General features: G+C 44.5%; 2 protein-coding genes across 2 annotated transcripts in view; both read right to left on the reverse strand.

Moving 5' to 3' along the window:
- LOC139292657 (transmembrane protein 237A-like) overlaps positions 1-3,801 on the reverse strand; it is a 4,251-nt gene extending 450 nt beyond the window's left edge. Inside the window, exons 1-9 of the mRNA XM_070915019.1 lie at positions 3,732-3,801; positions 3,529-3,657; positions 2,672-2,777; positions 2,409-2,563; positions 2,034-2,154; positions 1,271-1,462; positions 581-654; positions 391-478; positions 165-286 (exon numbers count right to left, since the gene is read on the reverse strand). Of these exons, the coding sequence (XP_070771120.1) occupies positions 165-286; positions 391-478; positions 581-654; positions 1,271-1,462; positions 2,034-2,154; positions 2,409-2,563; positions 2,672-2,777; positions 3,529-3,657; positions 3,732-3,801 (1,057 nt within the window). The remainder of the gene's footprint in view (positions 1-164; positions 287-390; positions 479-580; positions 655-1,270; positions 1,463-2,033; positions 2,155-2,408; positions 2,564-2,671; positions 2,778-3,528; positions 3,658-3,731) is intronic.
- A 5,005-nt stretch (positions 3,802-8,806) lies between these two features.
- Positions 8,807-23,346, reverse strand: LOC139292699 (MAGUK p55 subfamily member 4-like). Its single transcript, XM_070915063.1, has 19 exons — positions 23,325-23,346; positions 21,680-21,801; positions 21,522-21,599; positions 21,273-21,356; positions 21,063-21,194; positions 16,529-16,610; positions 16,318-16,403; positions 16,060-16,131; positions 15,129-15,325; positions 14,643-14,701; positions 12,202-12,219; positions 11,843-11,992; positions 11,431-11,469; positions 10,983-11,150; positions 10,527-10,607; positions 10,147-10,240; positions 9,865-9,973; positions 9,182-9,316; positions 8,807-8,992 (listed from the first exon to the last, which is right to left on the reverse strand). Exons 1-19 carry the CDS (start codon positions 23,344-23,346, stop codon positions 8,807-8,809), a joined length of 1,914 nt encoding a protein of 637 aa, XP_070771164.1.
- Between the last annotated feature and the right edge of the window lie 1,654 nt (positions 23,347-25,000).

Genomic DNA, 25,000 nt, shown 5'->3' on the forward strand with positions numbered 1-25,000 from the left:
AAACATCCTGAGGCTGAAAGTAGCTCCTAACGGGCTGAGTTTAGGACAAACTCCTACGTTGTTGGTCTGATTCACAAAGCCTTTTATCTCTAACAGCAGGTCCAGCAGGTCCAGATGATCCTGAGTCACCGAGAGCTGCTCACAGTCAGACTGCCTCCACCCACCTTCTGTATAGTCGATGTCCGGCCGTGTGGAGACGACAGCCCAGGCCAGGCCCACCAACAGCGCCACCACCAGGTTCACTACGATCCACGGCCGCAGGATCTGCTGCTCTGAACCTGGAGGCCTGGAGGACGTGAGGGTAAGTACAACGCAACGCAACGCAACGCAACGCAACGCAACGCAACACAACACAACGCAACACAACGCAACGCAACAACAAGGTCTCACCACAGAGTCTCGTTGGCTGTGGGATAAAGGTTGATGCGATCGCTGGTCATTTGCTGACTGAGGGACAGGATCAGGGCTATGAAATATACTGAACACAAAGAGATGAGTTGTTATAACACACATCACCATCATCACCATCATCATCATCATCACCATCATCACCGTCCTGCCTCTGTCTCGTCTCACTCACAGAAAGAAGCCAGAGCAGCAGGGTCCAGGGTGAGGAAGCCTCTCAGAGCCATGGAGGCCTTGGCCAGGTTGACCCTGCAGGTGAGAACCAACACAGAGCTGCACTACGTCTGTCTGACAGCTTTTCATCCCCTTCCTGTCCAGTGAAAACCATGTATCTCCTCCTTCTTCTTCAGCTAAATAAACTATTTAAAGCCTCCTAGGATCAGCTGGAACATGCTGATCTTATAGAATATGATGCCTCGCTGTACATGAAAGTACCCAACAGTATATAAAGTACTTCAAATGAGCTCAACCTGAAACATCTACAGCAGGAAAATGACACAGACACATGAATGAATCCAGAAACACCGACGGGAACATTTTACTGCTACATGAACACTTTTACTTTCATACTGATAATACTTAAATACTTAAATACTTCTACTTCGTTAAGGTTCTGAATACTTCTTCCACCACTGATGAACAGAGCCTGCTTCTCTTACGGGTGAACTTACGGTCTGTTTTGCAGTTGGTGGAGTTGGATTATATTATATCATTATTCTCTGAGTTTAGCCGACTTTTCTTCCAGCACCATGTGCAGTGTTAGCTGTTACAAGTTAGTATTTGGTTTCATAGTACTGGTGTGCAGCGACACACACACACACACACACACACACACACACACACACACACACACACACACACAGACCTGTCGAATGCCGATACGGTGCTGATGGCCAGCAGCAGGTAGAGCAGAGACTGAGCTGGGTAGGCCAGCAGGTGGTACTGCTGCAGCAGGTTGGGCAGCGTGGTCATCTGCTCGCCCGCCAACACGTACACAACAATGATGTTCCACACCGCGTAGCCCGCCAGGAAGCCGTGAGAGAACAGACCGATCACCCTGCCGAGGCAGAACGAACACACACCACAGGACAACAAGACAAGTTATCTAATAATGTACAGTGGTTTCTGATTGGCTGGCTCCTGGACGCCTCAAACACACACCTGGTCAACAGTTAAATAACACTGTGTTTGTATCGTGTAAATGATTCAACCTGGACTGCAACAGCGAGAAACATGTCATGACCTTTTCTGTTTTGTTTTATGACACATGAGGATGACGTGTGACTGATCAGCCTCAAACACACTCTGACAAACAGTGAGACTGAAGGTACGAGTCAAGACCACATGTGAGCCAGCTGCAGACTCTACACTGTAAAGCATTTTCACGTGGTTCAACCTAAAATGCCTTAAACATGCGAGTTAACCGAACTAAACTTGAAAAACAGTCACCTGATGAGTTTTAATGATGTAAAACTTAAGTCTGTTAAATCTGTGTCACAATGTGGGGACAGAAAGCAGGTCCCCACACTGTAAATCATTAAATGTAGTGTAGGACTTGGTTTTAGGTTAAGTTCAGGATAAAGGTTGTTGTGAGCCATGTAGTGGTTACTCCATCCGTGTGTGCGGACCTGAAGCCGCTGTGGACCCTCATAGCGACATCTCTGGTGGTCCAGATCTGTCTGGGGTCCATGTAGTCGTCCATCAGCTCTGAGTGTCGGAGCTGTTCAACCCGCTCTGCCTGGAAACGCCCTGCACACACACACACACACACACACACACACACACACACACAGCTGTTTTTAACATTATTACAAGTCAAACTGACCAAACAGCCAGAGTGTGGAAAGAGATCTGATTGGTCAGGTGAATGTATGTAATATCAGCTAAGCTCCGTTTACACAGAACAAGTTTGTTACAACAATAAATGAAGTGCTTTTGCTCTTAATGATCCTTTGTTTTTGTGTTTGTTGTTATTGTTGGAAGATAACCATCACCACACTCACTGTTCCTCTCCACGAAGACCTTCCCCACCGGCTGGCTGTGTCCGTGGGGGGCAGAGAACAGGGAGTGCTGGGGGATGGGGGACTGGGCGTCTGTGATGATGTCGTCGTCTTCGGCCCCCAGGTCGTTGCTGTGGTGCTCCGTCGCCTTCGTCTTCCTGACATGTGACATAAGACAGAGGCTTTTAAAGCTACGTACAGCTTCGGTCTTCATGTGTCCGATACTCTGGTTTCAAGTGGTTAGTTAACTTCCTGCTGTCACTCACTTCTTCCTTTTGGTCTTTCTGGTCACAGCGACAGTCGGTTCCTCTCCGTCCATCACCGGCTCGTCCATGTTACCGTTGGGGATGTCGGCGTGCTCTGCTTCCTGATCTGACGTAACCAAACATGACAGCTTTGAAGATGAAGGTTTATCATCAACATGCAGCACTGCACTGAACACTGGAACCTGTTCCAACCGTTGGATGGATTGTGATGAAATGAAAGCTAATGACTTCATCTAGCGCCACCAGCAGGTCGACATTTCACTCTAATTTACTTTAACTACTTTGGTTTATATTTACAATTAATGACATTCCCATCAGCCTCAGCTGCACTTTGTGTTTTGTACTAATTAACAAATGTTAGCATGTTAACAAGACCATTTAAGATGGTGGACATGGTAAACACTACTTATGCTAAACATCGTGAGCATGTTAGCATGCTGACACGTTTAGCTCACAGAGTCACTGGCGTGACTGCAGAGTCTTAATGACAGTAAAGCGTTTGATAAAACGCTGCTAAATTAACAACTTTGTGGACAAATGTGCAATTTATGTTTCCAGCGTTAACCTCTGTCCTTGCACTCACGAAGTGAAACCAAACAGCGCCCCCTCTCTCAAACTGGCTGGACCGTGGGGGGGCTCCACGATGTCACATTATCTCTACACACTGTGGTCTAAGAACCCTGTTGGCTTCCCACCAGCCAAGAAGGCCAGTTGTGTTGAAACAGACTGGAGGTGGTGGTACTGGTCTGAGAACAATACTGGTGGTGGTGGAGGGGGACAGTTCATCTAACAGTGAACACGGGTTCTTTCTTTGGTTTAAGAGGTATCATGAGCAACAGCTGGTGCAGTGGTGCTACCGATAGTAGGCGCCTTCTTCTTTTTCTTCTTCTTCTGTGGTGCTGGATCTTGCGGCTCTGGGGTCAAAGGGTCTCTGCTGTCAGAGTGGCTCCTATGGGTCACCTCCTCCATCTCGACCTCCAGACCCACTGCAGAGGAACATGATAGAATAGGATGAACTAGAGTAGAAGCGAATAGAGAGTTGTGTGTGGACTCCTCTTACCTTCTCCCTGCTCCTCTCCATCGTTGACCTCCTTCTTCGGCTTCTTCTTCTTGCTCTTGACGGTTGGCATGGTGACGTGTCTCTGTGAGAGGTTCAAAATGACGTCATGTGAATAAAATGCAATCAACTCTTTCCCTCTTGAGAGTTTTCTATTTAGGTCAGTTAATTAACGTTTGACGAGGATGTCGCAGTGGCCGGATGGCGATGCCTGTTTGAGATCATTGGATTAGTCTGAGCTCTGAGGACAGGTGGAGGAACAAACCCTCAGGAAACACACAACAAAGACTTATCTTAAAGGAGACCTCTGCTTTGTTGTCTAGTCCTGCAGTGTGTCAGCACACATTAGTAAATGATGGGTTCTGTGTTCCTGGTATAGAGGTCAGGGTGATGTATGTTAATGAACTCACTGTTGCACACTAAAACCAAAGTAACCTCAACTTTGGTTTGTCATTTGTCTTCATCTGAACGTTTCAAAAGCTGTCTTACTTTGGGTTTCAGTGTCTTGCTCCTGGACACTTTGAACAAGAGGATCAAACCATTAATCCTGCAATTAACAGACCAAAGCTACAGTCTCCTGTGTTCTTATTGTGGTTGGTTTGTCCAAGTGAGAATGAACTTGGCTTAATGAAAAGCATATCACCCCCCTGTCAAACCACTTACTACAATTAATGAGCTTTAGAGGTGCTATTAAGTGGATTTAGTTACCTTTATACAGAGCCAGGCTAGCAGTTTCCCCTGTTTCCAGCCTTTATGCTAAGCTAAGCTAAGCTAGCTGGCTGCTGAATGTACCATGAGTGTGGTATCAATCTTCTCATCTAATTCTCATCAAGAAAGCCTGTAAGTTTATTTCTGAAAATATCAAACTATTTCTTTAGGTATAAAATGTTTTTAGAATATCAGTCACTCAATGAAAAGTGCAACGGACACCTGCTGGTCTGGTTTTAGAGCACACCCTCCTCTCCACTAAAAGCCAGAGAACATTAAGAATGTGAACACCACGGAGTGAATGATGACAATCCCGCTCTGACGTAAAACCATAAGGGACACTAAATCCCAGAGGACCACCAAAAACACCCCGTTGGGACATCTAGGCAGTGTCTTCAAGTCACAAGGACACAGCACCTACCACAAACCATTCAACACCTTAAGAGCTACGCTGTGACACCATGAAGACCAGATCAGAGAGGAACATTGGAGGTCAAAGGTCACTGACCAGGAGTCAGTGGACACCATCAGAGACCATCAGGGACATTACTGTCTTCCCCCTCATATGACCTCCTGTTACCATGTGGCAAGACTGTCCTCTGAAGACCAACGACAGCACGGAGGAGAGACGCTGTCCACAGACGAGGGGCTTCTGGTGGACAGATGTGTCTGAACATCAGACTTTAACACGGGACACCACCGTTCATTCGACATGTTCTAAACACCCTCTAATCATGGATGTCCACGACCTGCAGCATCTCCCACAACAGGTCCATGTAAACCTTCAGTCTGCATTCAGGAACCCTGAGTTCTGCTACACCTCTCCCTCCACCTCCCCAGGCTCCTCCTGCATTAACCTTTAGTTGTACAGGCATTTTGAATATTTCTTTTAAAATGTGTTCATGTTCATTAAATGTTGTGTATCTCAGGCTCGGCCGGGGGGGTTTGTGAGCTCAGAGGCAGTCAGAGGCGTGAGCAGAGCGACACCGCCACACTAAAATACATATCGCTGCAATAAAAAGGTTAAAACCTGAACTAAGTACTTATTTTAAGCTAAACCATGATGTTTCCCTAAACCTAACCAAACCTTAACCATAAAACAGTGATTTTTAACACAAACAAAAGATATCGTCCTGCCGACAGATCAGGAAACACTTAACTATACGTTGCTTTAACATCCACCTGCTACACGGTGATCCACCTAAATGACTATTTGTGATCAGTGACCTTTGCAATGAATTTGGACATGAAGTTTTTAAGGATTTATTAAACTGTTGGACGGCTTCAAAGGTCAGAAGACTCCATATTTTTAAGGTTTCAGTAGTTTACTTCTGCGACAGGATATTCTTTCTGGAAATGACCACAATGACTGAAAAGAGTGTAATCGATCACACACATTAAATGTTCATATTCATGTAACTTTTAGTTCTAGTGGTGCATGGAAGCTCTACATAGTGGAAGCTTCCCACAGGAGGAAGAGTGCATGGTAACACAGTTTTCCTTAAAACAGAATAAATATTCCCACAATCAAAGTACAAATCTCTCCAAAATATGCAAAACATAAACGGTATGCTGCAGCATGAAAGACTGTTTGCTCTCAGACAAATGAAAGAAAACATATTAATCAAAATTAGCTTAAATTTGCTAAATTATAACTTCACTTTGGTTTGTTACTTTGGCTCGATGACCTAATTAAAGTCTTTGTTTTTCTAATTTTGCACCTTCTTTCTGTCATAAAGAGCAGCTATTTCTTTACCAAGCACGTCTTTCAAAAGGTATTTACAGGTGTATTTCAGTGAATCAGTATCAGCGCTCACCTGTGCAGCTGACTCGGCCTGCGGCTGTGAAGAGACACTGCAGACGATCACCGCCTCGCCTTCTGTCTCTGATCTTATCAGGCTGAGGGAAAGTGTCTTAGGGTGAGCCTCAGCATCAAAACTCACCCCCCTCCCCTTTATTTCTCTGTCTTCTGCTCTTGTTTAATCCAAAAAGGTGGATTCAAGATGACTGCTGGACGTTCAAATCTTTAAATGAAGACTTGAAGCATGAATCCAATGTGAGGAGATGTGGAGCAGCAGAAAGGAGGAACACAGGAGGGAGGAGGCTCGTTTGCAGCTTTGAGACTCGTCCCGGGGTTTAGAGTGACAGGTGGATCATGTGCTGAGCCCTGACAACCTCTGGGAGCTTTGTGGTTGGTTGATCAGCTGTGATGTCACCTGCTGGCAGTGCTCCAAAGTAGCCATGGATGCTAATCCTTCAGCTGCTTTCCTTCCAGGCTTTTCTTCAGCAGATCCAGTCACTCTTTACTCTGCCGCTCATCCAGAAACTAAACCAGGTCTGTCTGAGGCTTATTATCACCTGTATTTAATTAGATACTCTCACCAGGATCAAGATCAAGACAGACCTGAGTCCAGCAGGAGAAACAGACCAGAGATAAGACTACAACGAATGAGCATAAAGAAAAGATCACACACCTCTAAACTGTTCAAAATGTAAAGTTTAAATTCCTCTAATGGGACGAGATATTCAAGGTTTAATGTCCTTTGAGGTTTGTACAGTGCAGGAAGGAGGTCTGTCAAGTCCAGTATTCACAGGTGGGGTATGACAGTTAGCCGGTCCAAGGGTCTGCTCTGAGGAACAGATCACCTCTCATCTTAAACGTGAGAACACGTGATGTACTGAGGCAGCTTTAGTGCAATATGATCTCAACATCATCTCATTCGACTTAAAATGTCCTGTTTTATGCAGATGATGCTGTCCTCTGAGCGTCTGGCTCTCCTTCAACTCAAACTACATCATATTTAAGACCACCAGAGCAGATCTACCCCTCAGGTAAATACTGAGCCTGCACAGACTGATATATATAGTAGGACACATTTATAAACTTAAATTATGAAATTATTGAATGTAGTTCTGTGTAGCAAAATCACAAAGCTTCATCATGGCTGCTGCAGACTCTGAGCAGGTGTGTTGGTTCTGTCTGAGGTCAACAGGTCGAAGGTGAGACCTTCACACACAGAAACCAGGTCACACACTGTGAATCCTCTTAGACACACACACACACACACACACACACACAGCCTGGAGTTTGCAACTGGAATAATGATTAACTTTACTGAACTTTAAATTCAAGATATTTTGAAGTTTTAGGCTCACTGATAAAAGATCAATGACCCCCCCCCCCCCCCACCAAGGCAACGCTGTGCAAAAAGGGTAAAACACCATGTCAACCTGACAGTTTCAGAACATTTATTAAATCAAATACATTACACATAAGCACTCTTTCCATTTGTCGTTATATAATATTTGAGATATAATTCTCTCTCTCGTTGGTTGTTGTTACAAACAACGTGTCAGTAGCTGTAGTGTTCAGTTAGACATCCACTCACCCTCTGCTGCTCGTATAGATGACAGTGAAGCTGAATGATGCAGTGAGAAGAAACTAATCCTCCTGTTAAATCTGCTGAGCTACATCTGTCCTGCGGAGGATTAACCTGACAAACATGGGGGGGGGGGTGTCTACAGTAACCATTGGAGGAGAAGACGACTCGAGCAGCCACATGATGTTATCTTGATCTTTAATTAGCACATATATGTACATGTTCACTCTCAGTACAGCTGCCGGTGTGAGATGGTCTTCAGAGGCAGGATGGAGTCCTGCAGCGCACGTAAAGTCTCATGTTACATGTTATCATGAGTATCAGAGGCGTCTGAATCCCGGCTTTTCTGAGTTTTTGTCCAAAGTTTGAGCAGAAAAGTTTTTTCTATAGATTATAAACTCTATTTTTATGGCTTTGACTATATTTCCAACATGTAAGCAGGTCTACAAATTTCTTTCATGCATCACAGAGTTACAGAAGCAGTAACGCAGGCTTGTCTACTTCTACCTGAAGCTCACCTATAGAGGTGATTTCATGAAAATCTGAAAGATTATAACTTTAAAAACACACGAGGGAACGTGAGACGGTGCTAGTTTTAACCTTTGTGTTGGTATTTAAACTAGTTAGTAGGTCTTTTTACTTTCCTGCCTTCTGTGTCATCAGTAAAATTATGAAAAATATTTAAGAGTTTTGGTGCAAATTCCGAAGACAAACAGGAAAAACTTCATTTTTACGCTCTCAGTCTTCCTCTCCTCCTCTTCGTCATAGCATCCTTCTTCTTCTCTTCTGGTCCCTCTCCTCTCGTCTGTCTCATCATCCAGAGTTTCCTCGTCCTTTCCTTCCTCCCCTCCTCTGTATTTCACTCAGAATTGTCCCCTTTTGTCCAACACTTCTTCGTCTTTTTTCTCTCCTTATTCTCACTCGTAGTTTTTCTTTCCCATCCTAATCCGCCCCCCCCCCCCATCCTCCTCCTCCTCCTCCTCTCCTGCTTTACTCCTGCGTCCGGCTCCAGCTGACGGGTATCCACTGTGGTTCGTCCTGAGCCTCCTGGATGACGGAGCAGAGCTGCATGCAGGCGTCCTGCAGGTCGTCGTTCACCAGCACGCTGTCGAAAAACTGCTTGTACTTGGCCTCCATCAGCCGGGACGCCTCCTCCAGCTCCACGAAGTCATCCTCCTGCAGCAGGACAAACAGGAGGCTTTGTGTTGAGTGTTGAATGCATGCTTTTGTATTTTCACTACAACTCTCAACATACAGAGACTCCTCCTGCTCCTCTTTCACTAATATTAATGTTTGACTTTCTGCCTCGACAGATCTGCGAGCTGCTTCAAGGTGATCTGAGCTGCGATAGCGTCGTGCTCTTACTGTGAATGCTCTGTTGACGGTGTAGTTGGTGATGATTCGGGCGTCTCTCCGGGTCTGTCTCAGTCTGTCTGAGCTGGGGGCTTTGATGAAGATCACGTAGGGCTTCAGTTTCCTCGTCCGCAGTGGCTGGATGCTCTGACAATAAAAGCAAAACACATGTGGGATCACTGGATTAATGCGCCGCTGAAAATAGTCCCCAACAGATACGCTACAGAGAGCAGCTGTTTGAGGAAATGACTGAGCCTTTTTCTACATGAAACTATACATCTGTGAGCTGAGAGCCACAGACAGGCTATATATATATATATATATCATAGAACAACCTGGATAAACAGCTCTCAGCTCTGATTGGTTCAGTCCTGTTCAACACTGTTGTAAAGTAACCAATTCGCTCTCATCTGGGACCAAGAGCTCATTTAAAACTAACGAGGTGTTTCTCACTCAAACACATTGTGTGCATCCTCAAAGTCGAATGTGTCAAATGTATTTCCCTCCTTCTAAACACTTTCAGACCTGATTTAAAGAGACACGTTAGTCCTGCGTTGGTTTCATCCATGTTTGCTAGTTTGCAGTTTTCCTCCAGAGTTTCTGAAGGAGTCAACAAGTTCACTTGTAGGCTTTGATGGAGACCCGGAGCCTGTTGCTATGACGTTAGCGCCGAGTGTCTTCTTAATGAAACTCACATGTGGTTCGACATCGATGATGCACATCCGTCCTCGTTTTAGCACCTCATCAACGGCATCGGTGCTGGTCCCGTACAGGTGTCCTTTATACTCGCCGTACTCCATGAACCTGAACACACACACACACACACACACACAACAGGGCTACAGATACAGATCCAATAACAGCAAATGGTACAAAATTAGAAATAAATAATACTGAAATACGATCCGATACAGTGAGTAGAAGTCTAATCTAAAATAAAGTCATTACAGAGATGAAACATGGCGACAGGCTCCTACCTGTGGTTACACACCATGTACTCAAACAGCTCTTTGGTGACAAAGTGGTACTCTCTTCCTGTCTGCTCCCCTGCTCTGATTGGACGGGTGGTGTCTGGAGGAACAGGGCGACAGCCAATCAAATGTAATTCCTCACTGGTCATGTGACCTGACATCATCAGTCAGGTCTTCAGTCTTTTGTTTCCCCCGAACAACCTGAATGTGTCTTTTCTCGACCTTCTTTTCTCTAATGTCAGGTTCATGTATCCCATAATAATCCACGTGAACACTGAAAGAAAATGACTAAATATATGTTTTTTCTCTCCTCCACTCAAAGTAAAACACTGAACTGATTTGAACCAGCGGGGAAACACTTTAAATGACTTGTGGAGGGCACATACGAGGTACGGGTCCCTGGAAGGTCGAAGGGTTCAGTTTGATGAGTCTTTTCCGCAGTTCGCTGACTCCGACTCCCGAAGCACCTGTTCAGAGGGGAGACACGGGGGCCATCACTCAAAGTAAGAAGCTTTTTCAATGCATTTAAAATGCGCTTTTTCAGGGGGAGTTTGTGGAGTTGACCCCTCCATGGCCCAAGAAATTAAACAGGGTGTTAAAAATCAACAGAGATACTGAAACATAGAACAGAGCTTTGTATTAAAAATGTATGCACATTAAATTAATCTCAGGTTTTAATGGTGCAATCTGATTTAGTGATTGAGTCTGAAACTAGTCAGAGGTCACTGAGGGAAGGGGTTTGTTGTTCCCTGTTGTTCCTCATCCGAGGGTCTCAGCACAGAGCGCGTCGGACGCTGTACAGATTAAAGGCCCCTTGTACAGTCCAAACAGTCCTCTCTCACCGATGAGGATGATGAGGCGGTGGTTCTCCTGCGGGGGGCGCTGGTACAAAGCCACCTCCTCGTAGGGGGTGGACAGGGCGCTGCTGCTGGGTGAGCAGGAGGTGCAGGACTGTCGTCTCCTCCTGAAGGACGTCCTCCTCCAGAGACGGAAACTCCGACGGAAACCAGCTGACGAGCGTGAAGAACACAAAGAGTTTTTAATATATGAAACTGCTGACACACTCAGAAGAGGTGACACTGACACCAGGGGGCGTTTCTGCTGCGGGTGGCTGAACAGAACCACCACGAAGCTTAATAAGGCTTCGTTTGCATTATTGTTCTCAGTGAACATTTGGCTGAAACATTCAACCAACATGTTCATTACAAACGTTTCCTCATTGCACTGATAAACAATGTAATCAGTTATTTCTGTGTGTTAACTGACTGTAACATAATGGAGCTAACTCACCCAGGTAGATCCCATCAGTAATATCAGAGTCAGCTGCATCTGAAGGAGGAAAACAGGAAAACTCAAGTCATTTTGCTGCAGAACCAATACTTTTACTGCTGACACATGAAGCTGATAATACTTAGGTAATAATAATAATAATAATATATTATAGGTGGAGGTACTTTTACTGAAGTGAACGATGTGCCTTCATGTGGTGATAAATATATTGAACTGTTTAGATGCTAATTGTAGTTCATGTCTGTTGGTTCTGTTGAGGCCTTCAGTGTGTTCTTGTCTTTGTGAACATAGAAACAGCATCTTACTGAGACGTTCCACAGACTGTGTCTGTAACGCTGAATCAAAAACTGATCAACATGTGTCTTCAGCATCTTCAGTATCTCCATGAGCAACATGAAGTCTGAACGCCTACCGAAACGTGTTTCCTCCAGCTCTGCGGAGAAGAGAAAGACAGGAGTGAGTCCACTGACGGAGGAGGATCCCTGCAGGTGGTTCTCCTCGTGTCTCTCACCTGTCTTACCTGTTAGGGTGTGTTTGTCTTCGGCATGCGATCGGTCGTCTTCTGGAACAGACAGAAGTTCACAGTCAGGCGTCACGTACCGCTGTCACATGACAGCTACGTCACCTCACTGGACACGGTACTCACTACTAGTACAAGTACAACACCAGCGGTGGGTACTGCGTTTTATTAAATCTATTATCTATTATCTATCTAATAATAAAGGCTCATCTGATCTGGACTGAGCTTATATTGAAGGTGTGTAACCTCACCGTGATCCGCCAGAGTCACTGAGAACAGAGAGAGAACAGAGAGAACAGAGAGTACAGAGCGAGAACAGAGAGAACAGAGAGAGAACAGAGAGAGAACAGAGAGAGAACAGAGAGAACAGAGAGAGAACAGAGAGAACAGAGAGAGAACAGAGAGAGAACAGAAAGAACAGAGAGAGAACAGAGAGAACAGAGAGAGAACAGAGGGAACAGAGAGAACAGAGAGAACAGAGAGAGAGAACAGAGAGAGAACAGAGGGAACAGAGAGAGAACAGAGAGAACAGAGAGAGAACAGAGGGAACAGAGAGAGAACAGAGGGAACAGAGAGAACAGAGAGAGAGAACAGAGAGAGAACAGAGAGAACAGAGGGAACAGAGAGAGAACAGAGAGAACAGAGGGAACAGAGAGAACAGAGAGAGAACAGAGAGAACAGAGAGAGAACAGAGGGAACAGAGAGAACAGAGAGAGAGAACAGAGAGAGAGAACAGAGAGAGAACAGAGGGAACAGAGAGAACAGAGAGAACAGAGAGAGAACAGAGAGAGAACAGAGAGAACAGAGAGAACAGAGAGAGAACAGAGAGAGAACAGAGAGAACAGAGAGAGAACAGAGAGAACAGAGAGAACAAAGAGAACAGAGAGAACAGAGAGAGAGAACAGAGAGAACAGAGAGAACAGAGAGAACAGAGAGAGAGAACAGAGAGAGAACAGAGAGAGAACAGAGAGAGAACAGAAAGAACAGAGAGAGAACAGAGAGAACAGAGAGAGAACAGAGAGAACAGAGAGAGAACAGAGGGAACAGAGAGAGAGAACAGAGAGAACAGAGAGAACAGAGAGAGAGAACAGAGAGAACAGAGAGAGAACAGAGAGAGAACAGAGAGAACAGAGAGAGAACAGAGAGAGAACAGAGAGAGAACAGAGAGAACAGAGAGAGAACAGAGAGAACAGAGAGAGAACAGAGAGAACAGAGAGAGAGAACAGAGAGAACAGAGAGAACAGAGAGAACAGAGAGAGAACAGAGAGAACAGAGAGAACAGAGAGAGAACAGAGAGAGAACAGAGAGAACAGAGAGAGAACAGAGAGAGAACAGAGAGAACAGAGAGAACAGAGAGAACAGAGAGAGCAGAGAGAGAACAGAGAGAACAGAGAGAGAACAGAGAGATAACAGAGAGAACAGAGAGAACAGAGATAACAGAGAGAACAGAGAGAGAACAGAGAGAACAGAGAGAGAACAGAGAGAGAACAGAGAGAACAGAGAGAGAACAGAGAGAGAACAGAGAGAACAGAGAGAACAGAGAGAGAACAGAGAGAGAACAGAGAGAGAACAGAGAGAGAACAGAGAGAACAGAGAGAGAACAGAGAGAACAGAGAGAACAGAGATAACAGAGAGAACAGAGAGAGAACAGAGAGAACAGAGAGAGAACAGAGAGAGAACAGAGAGAACAGAGAGAACAGAGAGAGAACAGAGAGAGAACAGAGAGAGAACAGAGAGAACAGAGAGAGAACAGAGAGAACAGAGAGAACAGAGAGAGAACAGAAAGAACAGAGAGAGAACAGAGAGAACAGAGAGAGAACAGAGAGAACAGAGAGAGAACAGAGGGAACAGAGAGAGAGAACAGAGAGAACAGAGAGAACAGAGAGAGAACAGAGAGAACAGAGAGAGAACAGAGAGAACAGAGAGAACAGAGAGAGAACAGAGAGAGAACAGAGAGAACAGAGAGAGAACAGAGAGAACAGAGAGAGAACAGAGAGAACAGAGAGAACAGAGAGAGAACAGAGAGAGAACAGAGAGAGAACAGAGAGAACAGAGATAACAGAGAGAACAGAGAGAGAACAGAGAGAACAGAGAGAGAACAGAGAGAGAACAGAGAGAACAGAGAGAGAACAGAGAGAACAGAGAGAACAGAGATAACAGAGAGAACAGAGAGAGAACAGAGAGAGAACAGAGAGAGAACAGAGAGAACAGAGAGAACAGAGAGAGAACAGAGAGAACAGAGAGAAAACAGAGAGAACAGAGAGAGAACAGAGAGAACAGAGAGAACAGAGAGAGAACAGAGAGAACAGAGAGAACAGAGAGAACAGAGAGAGAACAGAGAGAACAGAGAGAACAGAGAGAACAGAGAGAGAACAGAGAGAACAGAGAGAAAACAGAGAGAACAGAGAGAGAACAGAGAGAACAGAGAGAACAGAGAGAGAACAGAGAGAGAACAGAGAGAGAACAGAGAGGTTAAAAGTGATTCCGGTTGTCTTTAAGTCACATTCACGTCTTGGAGAACCCAGCTGTGGTTTCATGATCTCCTGTGTATTCTATTATGAACTCTTTCAATAACTACCGTTTCAGGTATGTTTATTAAGGTGCGCTGTCACTGTTACGTCAGTAAATAAAGCATCTTTATCTGTGTGGTGACAGGTGAGTGATGATGATGATGATGGTGGTGAGTCCTCACAGGGTCTGATGCAGGTGTGAACCTGTAATGGCTGACACCACCACTGCTCCCTCTGTTTACTGCAGAGAGAGGGAGAGCATGATGGTCAGAACCAGAACCAGAACCAGACATTTAAATACTTTTTGACTGAACGATCACTTGATTAATCCAGAATATTATTTGCAGATGATTAATAATCAATGATTAACCTGAAAATGGACACATAATGTCCCCAATATAAATCTTATTTTTCTCATATATATATTGAATATCAATATTCTATAATAAGTTTTCCATTCATCTTTCAGAATTTACTCGATATAAAAAAAAATAAACCATGACCACTTTTCAGAAATCCTAAATTGAACATGTTATGTGTATTGAATGGGCTAAAACAGTGGTATGGCCCTTTAAGATTAGCTGGGAATGAGGACCGGTCTTGAACGGGGTCCTGCAGCAGGTCATCAGTGGGAGGATCTGAACTAACTGCAGCCTGCGAGGCGTCACCTCTTCAGCATGCTGGCTGAGGGAATCAGACCAGCGCAGGACGCGGCGCAGGGCGGCTTCCTGGCCTGCCACCAACGTCCGTCAGACTGGTCGACCACCTCCAGCAGGTCTCCTCTGCTGAACGCCATGCCTGCATTCGGACAGGGGATGGAGGAGTCCTGCAGGGGGCAGTAGTCCACCATCGCCTTCATGAACACCTGACAGACAGAGAGAGGGATTAGAGAAACGTCTTAAAGGAAATCTCCCAAATGCCAATTTAAACAAATGTAAAACTGGTTTAAGACTTTTAGAGTCCGACAAGGGCATTTTATTTCACTTCAATACAACTTTATCAACATAAGCAGCAGCTCGAGGTCGACACTCAATAAGCAGCAGAATAAAAAACACAACGCTAAAATAATCGTGGAGAGTAAGTACATTTACTCAATAACTCTACTGGTAACAAAGTACAATTTTGTGGTACTTTACTTAAGGATTTCCTTTTGATGCTACTTTATACTTCTACTCCACTACATTTATTTAACAGCTAAAGTTACCAGTAACTTTTCAGATCAGACCGTCTCATCTAACTCTCAGCAAGACAGCGAATACCAGTAAGTGTATTTCCAGAACTGTTTCACTATTTCTTTAAAGCTCTGCTGCTATAGCCGAAATAAGATGCACTAAATACCAAAGTATAAGTATAAATACACTAGCTTATAATAGCTTAATTGCTATATTTTAATGGTGAATAGATGCCTTTGTGTTGAGGAGACAGGTTGCCAGTTTCAATAAGTATTTAGAGTAAGATAGGTGTTGTTTTGGCCAACTTATCTTTAAATTGAATTTTGCACATTAAGTGTCCAGTATATGTATTACTCATGAAGAGATAGTAGATTTCTGTGTGATTCAAGATGTATTTAGTCGTGACAGAGAAACAGATGCATCTTACCGACTTCTGGCTGCTGCTGCTCTGAGCTGCATTAGGAATGACTTTGAACAGGATCGTTCCCTGGGAGTTGATCTGCAAATACAACAAATAGAAAACAACTGATAATTCTTAATTCTTAATAATCAGATGTACATCACTATGAACGCCTGCAGTCACAGTTAGAAATCCCACAAACACGTCACAACAAAAGGATCTACTTCTTATGTACTTATCTTTCTAAATGTACTTATTTGCTTAATATTGTGCAGAAATACCTACCAGTATCTGGATGACCTGTTCTGGCTCCAGACCCACCACAGGGTTTCCGTTCACCTCCACTAACAGATCACCAGGATGGAGGAGTCCTGGGACACACACACACACACACACATGTTGAGCCATGATATTGCACATTTTGAACATGTTAAATCCTTCTTTGATATGTTGTATATGTTAACACAGATATATAGTTAATACAGTTTTATCTCACCGCTGCGGTCGGCCAGTCCTCCATGAATCACCCTGGCGATGTAGATCTCTCCTGTCTCCTCGTCCCTCCTTATAGTCGCCCCCTGACAAACAGACAGTTACTCCAAATTTAACAGCCTTGTGCAACCAGTGGCTGCAGCAGTGACTACCACCTTTAGGATAGTTCTGCAGGATTGAGTCCTAAAACCTGGACATGAGTTAGCATTTTAACTCTTCCGGTCGCCTCGCCTCGAAGTCAGTGGGTTTCTTGAATGGGTTTTTGGTTCGATGCCTGAAATAAGGTCTGTGGTTAACACAAGCTTAAGAGATTCTCACATTTTGCTAGGCGGTTGCTAACGGGTGGCTAAATGAGACTACAGCGGTTATCAGGGACATTAAACATCTTCACGCCGAACACGGAAACTCGTCTACTCACTATTCCACCTTTACAGCCTCGTCTTTATACTTTATACTCGTCTCACAAACTATTCCAACTAAAACTTTCCAATTGACAGCCATGACCACTAGTTAGATCAGGTCACACTAAGAGGAAAGGCTTTTGTAAAAGAGGTAAACCGCAAAATCAAATTACAAGTTGGAATTTTAGTGGTGGTGACGTTGAAGTAATGCGATCGTGGGTTAGTTCTTCTTCTTACTTCTGGTGATTCCATTTCTGCTTCGAAAATCATAAAAGTGGCGTTAATTTGAGATTATATAAGATTATTTTGCTGAGCAAAACGTTTAAGTGTCATAAACTTTTGTTTGCCACAGAGTTTATTTTCTCTATTATATTTTAAATCCCTTTTTTGTCGAGGGAACCAGGGCGATGCTAACTCCCAGGTTAGCCTACAAAAATACATCATCCCGGCAGCGCTCTGTAAACAGGGGCGACACAGAGGGGAATATAAACTGGGAAGGGGTACAAATGGAGGATGGGATGAAACCAACTGATGATGGAAGCGCCGAAAGCACAAGCTGATGTCCCAGAATCACATCGTCCACCATACACACTTTCAGCCAGCCGATGAAATCAAAGCAAAAATAAGTAAATAAACTGAAAAAACTGACTTGACATGTGGAGTTCTGGAGACACTAAAGGCGTTATACTACTTTTAAAACATATGCAGTAGAACTCCACAACACCTGGAAACACTTTGACATGTAAAGTCAGTGGCATTCCCCTTTGCATCATAATTATGCAGATGACACCCTACTGTCTCATTGATTTGAACACTAAGACTTAGACTTAATGATCTGATGGGCCTGAACTTCTTTTAACTAATTATAGACAAAATTCTGTCATTGCTGCAAAATAAAGGCTGAGACTCAGCGTTCATCTTTACTATGTGCATTGATCGAATGTGTACCAACAATGCATCACATGTATCATGACATATTGCCATTTTGATTTTTGTCCCACCCTTAACATATGGGCAGACTGTCTGACAAGAGAAACTGCAAAGATTGACAGAGAGACGATGACGTGGTCCTAATTTTAAGGATAGCTGGATGAAATGGAAGACATGGGTTAAGAAGATGTAATTTCTTTGTACCTTTAAATATTTTGCTTTTCCCCCTTCGAGTGATAAATCCAGAGATGAAGAAACAGCTGTCAAGTGTCAACTGCTTCAGGTGTATGATTAAACTAATAGTTGGGATCCAAATGCTGATGAAGATTTACATGTTAGATTGAAAAGTTAAAGAAGTAGAGATATTTTAGTCAGTTTCAGAGTCTATTTTCAAAGCCAGAGTAGACGAGGAGAGGAGGCAGTTTGGTTTGGTTTGGTTACTTCTTCTTTTTCTTCCTCTTGGTTGTTAAGCAGCCTGTGCTGTTACAGTCTTGTTGGTCCTCCAGAGGAGCTCTAGAAACGGCTCCATTGTTGAGCCTCACCGGCCCATTACTACCACTCGCCCTGTGGGTTGCACCAAAGGTCACCACCGTCCTCTTGGAGCCTCCGTTCATTCGTTTTGGACTCCTCAATGTTGCGAAACCATCTGCACACGAACTGACAGATGTGGACGAAGAGGAGGAGCAAGAAGAAGAGGAAGAAGAGAGGTGGCGTGGGTAGGGAGTGGGAGGTTTGCGGACCACTTTTGGAGACATTGAGGAGACCCTTGGAGGAGGTGGGGGAGGTGGGTACTGTTTTGGCCTGCGTGGAGGTGACAACTCGGGGTGTTTGCTGGCCACAATGAGCCCCTGGAGCTTGTCAACCACCTCAGCCAGGAGGTTGAGTGCCTGGGCGTTCTCTTCCACGCTGTCTGTGATCATCTCTGTTGCAACCATCATCTTCTGGCCGAGATGGCGAACGTCCTGAGTGCCGTGCTCAATACTGCTGGCCACCGTCTGAACAGTGGACCTGAGCTCTTCCACGCTGCACTGTTTGGTGAGCTCAGGGGGCTGAGGTTGTTGACAGAGTTTTTGTTGTCGCTGCTCTTTTCTTGCCTGTTTTGGTTGGTTCTGGCATCCATTGTGACGAGGAGCAGTAGAGTAGTGAATCATCAAGGGAAGATTGAGAGGCTCTTCTTGGCGTTTGTTGTGAAATCCAGTTTGACACCCATGTTGCCTGCCAGGGGTGGGGAGAGTGCTAACCCCCTGCTGCCGAGTGGAGCGATTAGCAGCAGGACTGGAAGGTGCTGTGTGGGCTCTAAGAGGGTTCATCCCGGTAAAAGAGGGGGTTCTGCCGGGTGTAGGGATGTTCCTTGAGTGTCCCCCTGTTGCCCTCTTTTTGTATGGGACAGGGGAGTTGGGAAGGCTGAGACTATAAGCTGGGACTGGGGGAGGAGGGTAGGCGTAGTCATCACTGCTCCCTCCAGTAGAGGCACCTTCTCCCTCGTTGTGTTTGGGTTTCTCTGAAAATGAAACTCCATGAAGGGAGGCGGAAGAAGACAAGTTGGCAAAATCAGTGCCAACAGAAAAATGAAACACACATCGTTGAAAAAGAACAGCAATGAAGGAAAATGTAAAGGAGCCGTGATGATGGCGAGATGAAAAAGACAAAATCCAACGAAGCAACTTGGTGACTAACGGATGATGAGGATAATGAGTACGTTTGTGAGCTGAAAGACTCACGATGGATGAACTGATACATGAACACATTTTCTGGATGAATCAAAAGATGGACTTTTGGACAAATTAATGGGCAAATTCAGAAATGGTTGAATGAATGAATGAATGAATGAATGGATGAATGGACCGCATGATGTACAGTATTAGTGAACAACGGGGCCTGTATTTATCAAGAATGTGAAATCAGTCCCACTTTTAGGACTTTTATCAGTTTTCTTTATCGTATTTGATTATGTTGGTCTATTTCCTGTCTGTCCGTCCTGGGCGAGGGACCCCAATGTTCATTGATGGCTATGAGCTCATTAAAAGATACACTTAAATCAAATTAAAATATGAGCACTGGTGGAAGAACTGTTTCTGTTGCTCCTTCTGTGATTTGATGTCTTGATGAAAGATCGGACAAAGAATGACTGAATGAAGAAATGGACAGATGACTGGTGATTGACCGTCTTCCTCCTCTTACCAGTGCAGGGGGCGGGGCTAAAGACAGAGGGAGCTGATTGGTTGAGCCCTTTCTTCCAAAGCTCTGTCGTTTGCGGACACAAACAGCAGCTTCCTGTTGACTCATAGCGGGGGAGAAAGGGACGAGACTGTGGTCCTCTGGGGAGGGGCAAAGGCCTGGCTTCACTTACAGTTGCCCTGAGCTCCTCCCCCGACCACGCCCTCCTCACAGGGACGAGGCGCTCCAACGTGAGGCGGCGGAGGCTGCTCCAACGACTACGAATCACTCCACGTTCTTCTCCATTCTTGGTGGACAAAAGATAAGATAAAGATCTTTTCTCGTAGCTTGAAATTAAAATAAATATCTGTAAGCAGTGACAGATCAATGAGGTCATTTTTACTTGTTGGGCTGCTGAGGTTTCATTCTCTCACCCCTCAGCCAAATTACTACAATGACTGATGACTGAAAAGTTTCTATCTGGTCAGGGAGAACAATTATTATTCAACTATGTCTCTTATCTAGTGTATGAAGCTGTAGAGTAGAACTAGTGCAGGACTTTGACACCAGAGACCAGGGTTCACATCCTGAGTCCCATGTGTGGTTATGTTTCGGCAACAAAAACACTTTGGTTAAAGGAATAGTATCAACATTTTACAACTTGACAGGTAAAATAATCCGAGCGGCACTACATTTCTTACAAAACGCATTTGCTGTTGTACATTAGTAGCATGTAAATGTTATATCAAGGAAACGGGGTTGAATTATTAGTTATAGATCACCAAATTATTTCAGAGAGAATATTGCTCCTCAGGACTAAGAAGAATACATAAGGTACGTTTTCAGGTTTGTTTAAGTATTTTAAACTAAAATAACAGACATCCTTAAAGAGCCTTTGAGTCAGACTACAGATTTCAGATTTTGGCTGCAGCAGTCAGAGACGCCACCGGGACAGTTTCACTTCTCTACAAACAAAAGATATACCATTAGACAACACACTACTACTGCTAAGATACTAATCACAGTCTACTCAGAGGGCTTCTGTCTCACCAGCGGCTGGTTGTTCTTCACCAGACAAACGATCCTCATGGCCTCCTCGTCCTCAGGCAACTCCTCAGGCAGAGGGGGTAAAACAGGTCCGTAGTCTGACTGAGCTACACTGTCGTGGGATGATAGGAGGGCCTGAGACACAGGTAACAGGTGTTAGAACAGAACATCAAATATGAGTCATACCAAGAGCTCCTAAATGTGCGCACAGACCTGGATGTGTGGGGAGCTGAGCAGGCTGTAGAGCTCTCGAGCTTCAGCTGAGGGACGGTGGACCTTCTGTATTGCAGTCATGATCTGATGGACAGACAGACAGACGGTCAGACGGGAATACAGATGCTAATCAATCAAAAGACACCACATCAGATGGGGAACTGTACGGCCTCTGTTTTCCTGAAACTGGCTGCAGGGACAACGAGTAAAGTGTACTTTGGTGTGACCTATTGGTGTGTGTGCATGAACCTCATATGAGAGTCCGGAGGCATAAGGCAGAAAGGGGCTGGGTGCCACCCTCTGGAACTGCAACAGGCCCTCATAGATCTGGAGAGACAAAACAGGAAATGATGTCACTGCTTGACGTCCACATGGTGCGTCTGCAGGGCCGTTGAGTCGGGTCGTACCTTCAGCAGAGCGCGCAGCCACGGGGCACTCAGCAGTTCGTGCAGAAGCTGAGCTCCACTGAAGTTTCTGCGGACGGCGTGACCGACGTCCTCCACCACGCTGGACAACACCTCGCTGACACCTGCACACACACACACACACACACACACACACACACAGAAACAACAGATGTGTCAGGCCTCGTTGGTGCAGTAGGCAGCGCGTCAGTCTGAATGCCTGAAGGTCCAATAATAATAATAATAATAATAATAACAATCTGAAGGTCGGGAGTTCGAGCCTCACAGGGGGCACATGTATGGGACAGGAAGAAACTGGACAGACTGATTAAGAAGGCCAGCTCTGTTCTGGGATGCCCCCCCTGGACTCAGTGGAGGTGGTGGGAGAAAGGCGGATGATGGCTAAACTATCATCCCTGAGGGAGAACATGTCCCACCCCATGCAGGACACTCAGGCAGCACTGGGCAGCTCCTTCAGGGACAGGCTGCTTCACCCGCACTGTGTGAAGGAGAGACACTGCAGGTCTTTCCTCCCAGCTGCTGTCAGGCTCTACAATCAGACCTGCTCCCAGTAGACCTGCTCCCAGCAGACCCACTCCCAGCAGACCCGCTCCCAGTAGACCTGCTCCCAGTAGACCTGCTCCCAGTAGACCTGCTCCCAGTAGACCCGCTCCCAGCAGACCCGCTCCCAGCGGACCCGCTCCCAGTAGACCCGCTCCCAGTGGACCCGCTCCCAGCGGACCCGCTCCCAGTAGACCACACGCAGCGGAATGGACAATCCACATATCTCTGAATGTAACGATGGTGCAAACCCTCACCTCTATGTGCGACACAATCCCTTTACCTTTATTTCTTTTGTTTTGTAAATTACAGCCTCCAATTGAAGCCTCCTACAAACACATGCTGATCTTATAGAATATGATGCCTCGCTGTACATGAAAGTACCCAACAGTATACAAAGTACTTCAAATGAGCTCAACTGAAACATCTACAGCAGGAAAATGACACAGACACACGAATGAATCCAGAAACATCAGAGAACAGAAACACTGACGGGAACGTTTTACTGCTACATGAGGACTTTAAGTACATTTTTTACTTACATACTTTTACTTCAAAAAGGTTTTGAATGCAGGACTTTTACTTGTAGTGGAGTACTTTCACAGTGTGGTATTTGTACATATTTTCAGTTCTAACTCAGATGAACAGTGAGCCTCCGGTCAGATAAAGGGGATTATACATGTATGTGCATCAGATATGATACATGACGTGTTAACAACACGGTTCATATTGTTTCATCACCGCAGATGTTTGAGGCTGGACGTTCCTCTGGACGAGCAGAAGGTGAAAAACAGACGTGTTCGGTCCAGACAGGATTAACATGAGGAGCCGTGACCCCGCAGAGAGACGCTAATACCATCTGAATTAGGTTTCAGATGAGATTAAATGGAAATTAAGACCAGGTCCAGATTTAGACTCGAGCTCAGGGTCAAGACTCTCAAACTCAAGTAAGACAATAAACAATGAATGCAGTCTGTCAAGGTCATATATATTGTGTGTATATATATATTGACAGACTATAATAATATGACCTCTATATATGATTATGATACAGGTGTGTGTGTGTGTGTGTGTGTGTGTGTCTCACCATCCTCCACAGCTTGTCTCATGGTGATTGTCCAGACTCACCACAGAGGAAAAAAGAGGCTTCTTCTACTGAAAATAGAAAGCAACAGTCTAAGAACTTCAAACACTGAACCACTGACATCATTTAAAAACCTTTTATTGATTTATACAATTTCTGCAAAATCACGTGCAGTTTGTGCAGTCGACAGGTTAGCTAACATCTGCCTGTTCTCTCTGAAGTGTGCGTCAGTTACACATGCATATAAAATGTTCCTATACTAAAGTAAGAAAGACGTGTAAACACAAACCAGATGTGATGTTTTCTCATAATGTCAGTGTCTCTCTTAAAGCTGAAAACACAAAAATCAACATATAAGATGAAAATGACATATTTTCACAGGTTGACTGACACTGTGATCGCTGCGTAAACTGTGAGGATGTTTACTGACAGTTTGGGTCTTAATCTTCCAAATAAATTTGTCTAAACTGGAGGTTTGTTCCCATTCTGCTCGTGTTTCCTGACTCTTCAACATGTCAACATGTCAGCGTGTCTCAAGTTTTAAGAAACCATCATTATTCTTCAGTGTGGACTGAACTGTGCATAAACTGCTTTTTTTTTTCTCTCATTTATGTTCTAATGAAGAAGAAAAGCTTTGAGAGTGAGGCCTGTGGAAGGCTGTGTTGAAGCCTGCCGATCCTTTGAGTTTAGTGAAACTAAACAGAAACAAAGTCCAATCTTCTCTCTCTGTTAGCTCTGTGTTTGGTCTCCTCCACCTCTGTAGCTGCTAAATGCTGCACTATGTTCAGCAGCTGGTCTCTGAGTCTGTCGGCTGCTGAGCAGCTCGAGTTCAGTGGCTTCATCAGAAACACTGAGACTGAATCAGACAGGAAGTTCTGAAAACCAATACAAGGACCTAAAGAAGGCTAAAAAGCTCCGTAAAGCTGAGGGAAACTCCAGGGTTGGCTAATAATTCTCTGTGGGTTCATGATTATGAGTGAAGCCTTCCACATCATTCATCATCTTTGAGTACATCCATTGTTAATGAGAAATACGGATTACTGCAGCTTTAAGTCTAAAAATACTCCATGTACTGTGGCCTTCTTGCCATCATGTATGTTATTATTATCCTTCATGTCGAAGCTCTCAGCTGTTAATTACTGAGTCACTGGAAAAGTACTCAGATCTTTTACTTCAAGTAGTAATACCACAGTGTACAAATATTCCTGCATTTAACATTAATATCAAAATACTTACAAGTATTATACAAGTAACACTGAATTAGAAAAGTGAAAATAATAATATATATATGACTGGATTATAATAATGGATCCCTTAAGGAGTCCATCACTCTAATGTTGCAGCTGGTATCAGATCAGAAATACTTTATGTGGGTCAATTTCAATGAATGTATATATATTTTACAGATATTAGTGTATATTCTGCTGGTAGTTTGTGAATATGTTGTAGCAATAATCTGAATCTGCAAAGTAACTAAAGCTGCAGGAAGTACCTCACAATGTTTAAGGACTTGAGTAAATATACTTAGTTCCTTTCCATCACTGCTGGTATTGATCTACAACCTTCAGTTAAGAAATATGAACCCTTTCATGTTGTGGCTGAGTAATCGTTTGTATTAAATCTCCGTGACGTGTTAACTGTCGCCTTCGTGTCATCCTGGTTGGTCCTGCTGGTCCTGC

The sequence above is a fragment of the Enoplosus armatus genome, chromosome 11 (genome assembly GCF_043641665.1).
Source record: "Enoplosus armatus isolate fEnoArm2 chromosome 11, fEnoArm2.hap1, whole genome shotgun sequence".
Classification (NCBI taxonomy): Eukaryota; Metazoa; Chordata; class Actinopteri; order Centrarchiformes; family Enoplosidae; genus Enoplosus; species Enoplosus armatus.

Coding starts and splice junctions, on each gene's coding strand:
- LOC139292699 (XM_070915063.1), bottom strand. CDS start 23,346: ATGAGACAAGCTGTGGAGGATG. Junction 21,802..23,324: donor GAGACAAGCTGTGGAGGATG/GTGAGACACACA, acceptor GTGTGTGTGCAG/GTGTCAGCGAGGTGTTGTCC. Junction 15,326..16,059: donor GCAGCAGCAGCCAGAAGTCG/GTAAGATGCATC, acceptor TCTGTCTGTCAG/GTGTTCATGAAGGCGATGGT.